Source organism: Cibotium barometz, chromosome 63 (genome assembly GCF_041138505.1).
Source record: "Cibotium barometz isolate CiBa-2024 chromosome 63, ASM4113850v1, whole genome shotgun sequence".
NCBI classification, from domain to species: Eukaryota; Viridiplantae; Streptophyta; class Polypodiopsida; order Cyatheales; family Cibotiaceae; genus Cibotium; species Cibotium barometz.
In genome coordinates this window covers 17,480,669-17,490,650 of record NC_141108.1, presented here as the reverse complement: position 1 = coordinate 17,490,650, position 9,982 = coordinate 17,480,669, and the positions used below count along the sequence as shown (strand labels likewise).

Sequence of the window (9,982 nt, the reverse complement as noted above, 5' to 3'; positions counted from 1 at the left end):
CTGTAGAAACAGCCTCAGCCCAATAGCTATGCGGCATATTTTTCTCTTCCATCAATGCCCGTGCAATCTCAACAATGTGCCTGTTTTTCCGCTCAGCAACTCCATTTTGCTGTGGAGTGTATCTGCATGTAAACTGTCTCCGAATACCATTCTTCTTCAAAATTCAGAGAACTCATTGGAGAAGTACTCTCCCCCTCCATCTGACCTTAGGCACTTTACATATTTTCCTGTTTGCTTTTCAACCATAACTCTGAAATTCTGAAAGTGAGTGAACACCTCACTCTTCTCCTTCATGAAGTATACCCACACTTTCCTTGTGTGGTCATCAATAAATGTCACATAATACCTGTAGCCTCCCATAGATATGGTCTTCGTAGGACCCCATACATCAGAATGCACAACATCTAGTGCATTTCTGCTCACATATCTGTTACGTGGAAACACATGCTTTCTTTGCTTCCCAAATTGGCATGCTTCACATATTTTCTACATACCTTCCACTTTAAATTTTGGCAGCCCTGTCACAATTCCCTTAGTCTGCATAGACTTCAATCTCTGCACATTCACATGTCCAATCCTTTTATGCCAAATGTCTGTGTCTGCAACAATTCCTGAACCATTTGCAAACATTGCAGCACTCATTTCAGGCATGTCTACATTCAACGTAAACATTCTGCCCACTCTATTGCCTTTTGCAACCAACCTGCACTTGTCTTTAAAGTCTTCAACATAACAACCATCAGGGTTAAACCGAACCTGTAAACCCTGCTCAATCATCTAGCCAATTGAAACCAGATTCTTTATTATGTTCGAAACGTGAAGTACATTTGCAAGGTACTTCACTTTGCTATCCTGCATAGACAATGGCACACCTCCAACATGGGCAATTGGATGAGCAGTGTCATCCCCTGTTTCCACAAAACCTGGTCTGTCCAGGTTTTTCATCTCCTTGAACCACTCCCCATGACTTGTCATGTGGTTCGAAGCACCTGAATCCACATACCACACATCATCTTTTTGTGCTGCTTCAACATTTTCAGACATGGCATTCACGACATGATGCATAACAAACAACCTTTCATTATCCTCATTGTTTCTGCTTGAGGATGCATAGTTGTTTTGCTGCACTTTCCCATTTTGCATGTCAGCCTGCTTCTTATAACATTCTGCCTGCACATGTCCAGGCTTACCACAATAATAGCATTCACGTGCATCATTATATTGCCTTTGCTAGTTTCCACGGCCTCTTTGACTCCCCTTGCCTCTGAATTTGCCTCTTCCACCTGCGTGTTGTTGTTGTTGTTGTTGTTGTGTATTCTGGGACTGTTGTTGTTGCTGCTGTGTTGGCCATAATTTTGATTACCTGTTTGGCCACCTCCTTGACCGCGTCCACGGCGGCCTCCTCTACCACGGCGGCCTCCTCTACCTCGTCCTCTTCCTGAACTTGTGTAGAAGGCCTGTTGCTCCGAACTGTTTTTGGTTTGTGAAGACTGTTGGTCTTCACCCAAGCTCTTCTCTTCTATAATCAGCATAGACACCAAATCTATAAAGTTGGGAATGTTTTCCCGAGTCTGAATAGACGTCTTGAACGCCTTGTATTGTGGCCCGAGACCACGTAGATAAACTTCCACCTTGTCATCATCATCTACTAACACACCAATAGATGCAAGGGATTCCACAATACCCTTTATCTTCAGAGCATAGTCATTCACAGACATGCTCTTTTTCTCCACAGTATGAAGTTCATTCTTCAACTATATCTTACATGCCTTGGTATTTGTTTCATAGAGCTTTACCAAGGTGTCCCACGCCTCCTTGGGGGACTTGGCATCCTGAATGTGCCCAATCATGGTGTCCTGTATACTAATGGAAAGCCAATACATAACTTTCCTGGCTCCTTGGTTCCAATCTTTAAACTCTTTCACATCTACAGCAGTCGGATTTATGCCCGGTATCTCTGGTGCCTCTTCATGCTCACCTTCTATATGTAGTCCCAATAGCTTTCCCACCATCAGGAAATTCGTCAACCTAAACCTCCAAGCATGGAAGTTATTCTTATCAAGCTTCTCAGCCACAATCTGGGTTATCCCATCATTTGACATCTTGCCAAACACACAATTTTACCAGAAATAGCACTCTGGTTTGTCCTGCACAAACTGCGGTATTTTCTGCAACGGTACTGTAGTACTCTCAAATGTCACAATCAGTGACTTCAATATGCATACATACACCCAATGGTAACTGTTGACCTCTTTGCAGCACCCATAGTGTCTGCACAGTCAATCTGTCTTCCTGCAGTTCTTAAAACAGAGTTCTGCAGAGAATCGATAACTTACCCGCAATGCTCGAAATCGCCTGCTTTCTGAAAAACGGAGGTCCAGACGCGCCCGAAACGCATTTTCAGCCCAGAAAATATCGTCCGATAGGATAGTATAGTTGCCCTATAGCTTTACTCCCGCGAAGAAAGCTACTCAATCAGAGATCATTTGCCGGTGCCTCCCGTAGAGCTCCCGACAAGGGTGTACTCAGAAACACAAATAGGAAAGAGTAGTTGAAGCTCTTACCCTTGTACCACTTCCTGTGGTTCTCTTGCTTGTAGCTCAGCCCTTAGCACAAACCAGGCTCTGATACCATGAAAAGATGCAGGGGGGAAGAGAGCTTGAGCTCTTGCAAGCACACACACACACACACAAAACACTAATAGAGAACACACAAGGTGAGAGGCTGAAAATCTTCTTCTTCTTCACTCAACACTCAACACACCATATACAAAGATAAGAGTACACCTAATCTGAAAGGTACTCAACCAATACATACACGGGTTCTCTATAGTGTGAACCCAACTAAATGAGCTGGCGCTATAACTATGCCAGTCTCTAGAATGGCTGTCACACAGCCTGTCACCCCACTGACCGCATATCACCCATGATCTCACCAACCATGCCAGTGGTGTAAGTGTGGGGCCTATTCCCCAGGCGGGTCATCAGTGTCCACCGCCTCACTAGACGAGCTCGATATCTCAACAAATTTCTCTGATCATTCCGCAGTCTAATGAGCAAACAGAGCGTATGAATCAGATTGTAGAGGATATGCTTCATGCATGTCTCTGGAAAAGCATCAAATTGGGAAAAATATCTTCCACAATGATGGAATTTGCCTATAATAGTTTTAAACATACAGCTATTGGTTTTAGTTCGTTCATGCTTATGTATGGGTATCAACCCAGGGCACCTATTGATGTCGGTCTTAAGAACATCGAGCTTGATGCATCAAGGGATTTCTTGTGTAATATGCAGGAAATGTTGACCGAAGCTCGGGATTCTATTAGGAGTGCTTAAGATAGGACACGGCTCTATGCTGATAGAGGACGCTCAACTTGGTCTTTTGAACCAGGAGCGTTGGTTTATTTAAGAGTTCCTAAATATTCTTAGACTTTGTCAAAAGGAAAATGCTCGAGTTTATCTCCTATATATTGTGGTCCATTTCGATTTATACATCGGATTGGCACGGTTGCGTATGAACTTAAACTACCTCCACATGTTAGAGTTCATCTAGTCTTTTATATCAATAGATTGAAAGGGAAACTGGGAGGTGAGGATAACACAATTACTCCTCAAGAACTCGTTGAAGTCGAAGATTTATCCTATGTTCCACATGAACCTGGTAAGGTACTTGAATTCAGGGAAAGGAAACTTTGTAGTTGACTAATCCATGAGGTTAAAATTAGGTGGAAAGGTAGGAAAATAGAGGATTTGACTTGGGAGTCGGTTAAGATTTTTCAGCACAGTTCTCCTTCTTTTCATTGCAAGAGTGCAATGTTTTGAGAGAGGGGAAGTATGTTATATGCACATTATGTGTGCATATACTAGGAGGCTAACCCACATTAGGCTTGTGGGCATAGGAGCATGGGAACAAGCTCTAGTGGAGCATGGGTTAGGACTAACCTTAAAGGTTAAGGTTAGGGTCGGGCATCCAAGGGTCACACATGGGAAATGGAGAGTCAAGAGTCACTTGAGGGCCCTCCTATATAATAGGGGCATGGGGCACACTCAAGGGAGGCTAAGGCTATGTTATCTTGAGGCTAGGTTATGATATAATGTTCTCTTATATAGAGGATTATATCTACTCACCTACCATTTCACACTATAGCTACATACTACTGGATTGGAATTATACCTCTTGATGGTATCTCTTGATGGTATGGGACATCAAGGTAAAGGTATGATGTACTTCATTATAATTCATGTGTGCATCTCTTGGGCTCGAGGGTGGTCGGGTGGATGAGTTTATGCCTGATTTATGTATGTTTATGCATAACAATTATCTAGAGAGATCTTAGGGTTTTAAAACAACAAGTTTATACCATCAACTTTCACATCTCTCTAGCTATTTGTTCCCAAAGCATTTGTGATTAATTATGTGTAGGTGTGTAGAGTTTGAACTTTAGATTTAACGTTGATAGGCCAAGGCATTACCACTTAGGCTAGATCCCGCTAATCCTACTAGCTCACTCACAATTTTCTATGCTAGTTTTTAGTCATGCTTAAAGCTCTCATTTTTCTATACTATATCACACGAGCAAATGATAATGTATGCTTAAAGCCTTGTTTGTTAACATTTTTCAATAGTTCATTACATGTAGGCACGTGATGATACATGCATGAATTTCTCCAATACTCATGTACTCTCCTAAAACTTATTAGCATATTCATCCTCCCACCCAAGGAGATTGCTACTACCCAAACCTCATATGAAACGCCTCTTTGCCTTAGAGTCCATAGCAAATCAACCCGTGATAAAAACAAGTATAGATTGCAATGTTTGTAAAATTTTGAAAACTAAACCATTTTAAATTTGAGTCAAAAAAAAGAATTTTGACAACCCAAGGTGAATATACATTTAAGAAGTACTAGTTGAGGCTACTGAGCATTAGTTTTGCCCCACCAGCCAAATGGCTAGAGCTATCAATACTGTTTTTTTAAAGACCCATTAGCACGACATTGGAAATGTCACAAGCACATGCTCAACACCATAGTAGCAAGGGTATGTCCACATAATTATAAAGGAATGAGAACTTCGCCTTAATGACCACAGAAGTCAAGCATGGCCTCATCTTCATCAAACCCATTAGTGTATGTATATGTTTGCTTTTCCTCTCAATGCTTCACCAAACCCTAAAGTTTTTAAGGCTTGTTGTTTGTGTCAATGATTGTTATTGATCAAGCATTTCTACAAACGCATTTTGATCAATTAAATAAAGAAGTGCTTTATGAAGACCCAAGTTTTTAAATGCTCACAATGATTACTTGCAGCAATTTTATGCACACGGGGAGGATCTACAATCAATTGTGTTGTTTTAATCATTTCTCCCTACTATAAGTGAGCAATCTTATGGGCACATGGCGCATTTATACCAACCCATTTTAATTAATTGTTGTGTAATAAGCATTTTGTTGTAACTTCTAGCAAAGGATGCCCTTACGAAAATAACATTTTAATGGTGTGGGTACCACAAGGTAGAAAATAAAGAGATGGTGTAAGGTTGGGTATAATTGTGTGTCTCTTGTTTTTTAAAGAAGGTTTTAACGGGCAAACTCTAAATTTCAAAAATCATAGATAAGCTTGGATAAAAAGCAAATATTTTGTAAATGCACATTTCAATAAAAAGCAAATATTTTGTAAATGCACGTTTCAATATAATTCAACGCTTTATGAAAATCGTAGGTATGCATATTAATTTCTTGTTGCAAGTCTTAAAATGGGACAATTAGAGAGGCATACTAATTTTCTTGGAGAGAGCAAGGTAAAAAGCTATGGGCCTAGATTCCAATAAAGGGCAGGCCTAGATTCCATAAAAAGGCGTATATGGGGGACAGCTGGACGGACTGACGAGAAATGAGAGCAGCTGCACGTATGCCGGTCAGAAAGCCTTGCAAACACAAGCAGCAGCTTGCACGTGCGTACCCATGACTAACATGCCTCTCACAACAGTCACTTCACACCTCTGCGCTTATGCTTCGAATTGTCAACACACACACACACCCGATTCCAAGCAAAAGTACACCACAACGAGAATTACACTCCCAATTCCCCACACACAGATTGTATTAATGTGAATTTCATCTCCCTCTCTCTCTCTTCAAACGGCGTGTGGGTAAATAAACAAAATGGGCTAACGTTTCTACCCAATGTGTGGTAGATTGGTTAGCTCATGGAGTTGTTATTCACCACGTCTTGTGTTCGAATCTCACTCCCGTCGGATAGATCATATTTGGTCTCTTGGGATTATTCCTACAATGTTAAAAGAGCTTCTTCAAACGGATGTGTGGGTAAATAAACAAAATGGGCTAACTTTATGTGGTAGATTGGTTAGCTCATGGAGTTGTAATTCAACACGTCTTGTGTTCGAATCTCTCTCCCGTCGGATAGATCATATTTGGTCTCTTGGGATTTTGTTCCTGCGACGTTAAAAGAGCTTCTTCTTCTTCTTCTTCTTCTCACACACACACACACTCACTCACTCTACTCCACACACGGATTGTATTAATGTGAATTCCATATTTATATTCATTTGCATTTCATTCTCAATGAATTACATTGACCCCCTCTCTCACTCTGTCACACACACTCACATTCTCTTTCTCGCTCTCTCTCTCTCCATTATTCTCAAACATCACCACACTTTTAATTACAAAACATGTAGTGCATAGAGCTCTCACTCACACACACACACTCTCTCTCTCTCTCTCTTACACACACACACTCTCTCTCTCTTTCACAAACACTCTCTCACACATGCACGTGCACTCTCTCTCTCTTTCTCCGTTGGGTCGTATATGCCTTCGTGTTACATTCTACCGACGTTATCTCTCTCTCTCTCTCTCTCTCTCTCTCTCTCTCTCTCTCTCCCCCCATTATATACAAAATCCCCTAATATCCCCCAATACATTAGCAAATTAACGCTTAAACCATCACCACGTTTTGATTACAAACATGTAAAGAGTACAAAAAGAATACCAATAGATATGAGCATTTACAATGCTCATATCAATCCGCAAAGCTAAGCTACATTTACAATAATTAATCATAATTATCACCTTGCTTAAGACCTACAGGTCATTAATCACCGTTGCGACACTCTATGATTCCATCCAAGTGGCTACACAATTACATATGTGCTTCAATTTAGTTGCTCTCTCAAAGCTTCAAAGATAGTTTTGCAGTGCTATTACCTAAACTAATCACAACATAACCTTAATAATATCTCAAATCACAACCAGTATTGCACAACTACAATGGTATCCATAGTCTTCAAAATAACTTCACTTGGATTGCTCACTTACATCAAAACTCCTCTTAAACAGAGGCATCCATGCTCCAATACTACACTCATACATGTACTTCTCTATATATTAATTACAATAAACAAAAAAGCCCTCCTGATTTCTTCCAGTTGCTACGATAGGGCAGCTTTATTTCATCCCTATGAAGACCATATCACATGAAGCAGTACTTGGATAAGCCACATAGCCTTGTCAATAGTACTAGTAACTAAATTGGGTTATGAAAAATTGTAGCAGACCCTAACTAAATAATGCGGGCAGCTATAGATAATAATTGATTAATTAATTAAGCTAAGCTGCGGGTACCAAGCTGCAAAGCTGATCAGCAGGCTTGAGCAAAGGCCCTTCTACATGATGTGGCAATTGTTGGCATTCTCATCACTGAACATGTGGGTGGCATACTCTGCAGACTCCATGGAAGAGTAGCCGGTTTCAATCATGATAGGGGCAATGCTCTTGTTAGCTGTGTTTTTGCTAGGGCCAGCTTCATCAGACCCACCCCCACCCCCTGCCCCTCCCCCTCCCCCCTTCTTCTTTTTCCCACTTTCACCATTATTTGCATTGCCACCACCACTGTTATTGCCCTTGCTATCGTTGCTATTATCACCGCCATCACTGTTGCCTTTGCCTTTCTTCTCCCCTTCACCATTTTCGCCGCCGCCTCCTCCTCCTCCTCCTTTGCCTTTCTTTTCAGTTTCTCCCCCTCCTGATTTCTCTCCTTTGGCCTCTTTGTTTTCTCCTTTCTGTTGATCCTTCTGTTGTTCTTTCCCTTTGCCACCACCACCACTTGGCAGCACCTCTGCTACCTTCCCTGCCTTCTCTAGCTTCTTTATCAACACCTTGGAGTCCACTGTCCCTGTCACAGTCACCTTCCCAAGGCTTCCATCTACCTCCACAGTGTGCACACCTGAATAAGAGGAAGAAAACAAGGGGGGGAATAACCCTAGACATTAAAAAACCCTTGAAAAACCCAAAACACTAAGGCTAAAATATCAAACCCTACACCTTAGAAAGCCTTGAAAAACCCAAAACGTTGATGTTAAAATATGAAACCCTAGACCTTCAAAACAACCCAAAACCTTGAAATTAACACATTGAACTTTGAAACCAATTTGAGTGCTTCAATTGCATCCCCTCATAAAACCCTAAAACAACCAAAACCTAAGATACAGTATGTTGTTTCATTCATAATCCCTTCAAAAAGCCAAACCAGAACCCACTAAAGTGTATTGAAACCAAGAACCCAATCAAGTGCTACCTGCATCAAACCCATCATGGTGTTTTATTCATAAGCTTGAAAAAAAAAAAACCAAAATTCATATCATTCATAACCCCCACTGCTCAAAATGCAGCTGCTTACCTTCAACACTGTTCAAAGTCTTTTTCACCTTCTTCTTGCACCCCTCACAATGTATGAAAACTTTGAGAACGGTGGTCTGAAAAACAAGGAAGAAGGTAGTGGGTAAACAAAGCACAGCAAAGCCCAAATTTAACCAAAATGAGCAGGCAAAAGCATGCGGCAAGCTCACCACTTCAAGCTACAGAGGGAGTAGAAAGGTAAAAAAAAGGTGGGCCGGGGGGGGGGGGGGGGGGGGGATTAAAGGCACAGTTAGAAAATATGAGCATAATGTGATTAAAAGACGCAAACAAGAAATGGGTAATCACACAAGGGGCAAAAGGATGATCAAGGGAGAGCCAACAGGCAAACAAATCACCTCTACTTTGGCAGGAGCTTTTCCGCCTTCAGATTTCTTGTCGTTGGCCATTACTACAACTTATCTCTCAAAGCATGGCCAAGAAGGCAAGCACAAGACAGATACGAAAGCTCAGTGTTACCACAGAGTGCTCTCTCACTGTTTGAAATTGGTTTAAGTCTTCAAAGCTTTACTGGCTTTGAAGGAGCTAGCAAGCGGAAGATTAAAAGCAGGGACTGTAAACGACGCTTCATAGCCCATAAAGGAGGCCCATTTACACCACCACCTTGTTACTTAAGTAAACCATTAGTCTCCTCTATTAAAGCAATTAAAGCATTTCTTAGCTAAACCACTATTATTATTACCATAATAATAATAACCCCTTTTGAAACATTAACCACTATTTATTCTCCTTTCTTTATTTAGTACTATAATACCTTTTGAAACATTAACTCACTTCACTAAAGCCTCGTGAGTATGGGATTGTATGGTCCCAAGAGGCCCCAATTTGTAAACAACCCATCATTTCTTTGAGAAGGACCAACTAGCCCACACCTTTGCCCTTCACATACAAGTACCTTCTAGCCTCCCATCTAACATCGCACCCCTCTCACCCTGCTTTCCTTGCTTCCCTTTCCTCCTTTATGCCCCGAGCATCCCCGCCCATCTCCATCAGTCTTTTTGCTTTGCAACAAGAAGCCAGCCTTACCTCCATTTGTATACCCTAGCCCCCTCCCTTGTGGCCCCAGTGAGTATCTTCCCTTATGTAAGGTTCCCTTTTTCTCCTACACTTCTTTTCCATGGTGTTCCTTTTCCTCCTACACTCTCCTCTAGGGCCATTTTCTCAACCATTGGATCCTATTTTCTACATCCTTTTCTTTTAGTGCACCCTTGGACTCTTAACAGCATTAGAAAGGTGAATCTACAACACCATCCACTATCTTC

General features: G+C 41.4%; 1 protein-coding gene across 1 annotated transcript; it reads right to left on the bottom strand.

Annotated features, from left to right (window-relative positions):
- Positions 1 to 7,308: 7,308 nt before the first annotated feature.
- Positions 7,309 to 9,625, bottom strand: LOC147603783 (uncharacterized). Its single transcript, XM_086795875.1, has 3 exons — positions 9,059 to 9,625; positions 8,704 to 8,779; positions 7,309 to 8,250 (listed from the first exon to the last, which is right to left on the bottom strand). Exons 1-3 carry the CDS (start codon positions 9,107 to 9,109, stop codon positions 7,691 to 7,693), a joined length of 687 nt encoding a protein of 228 aa, XP_086652001.1. The 5' UTR covers positions 9,110 to 9,625; the 3' UTR covers positions 7,309 to 7,690.
- Positions 9,626 to 9,982: the final 357 nt, after the last annotated feature.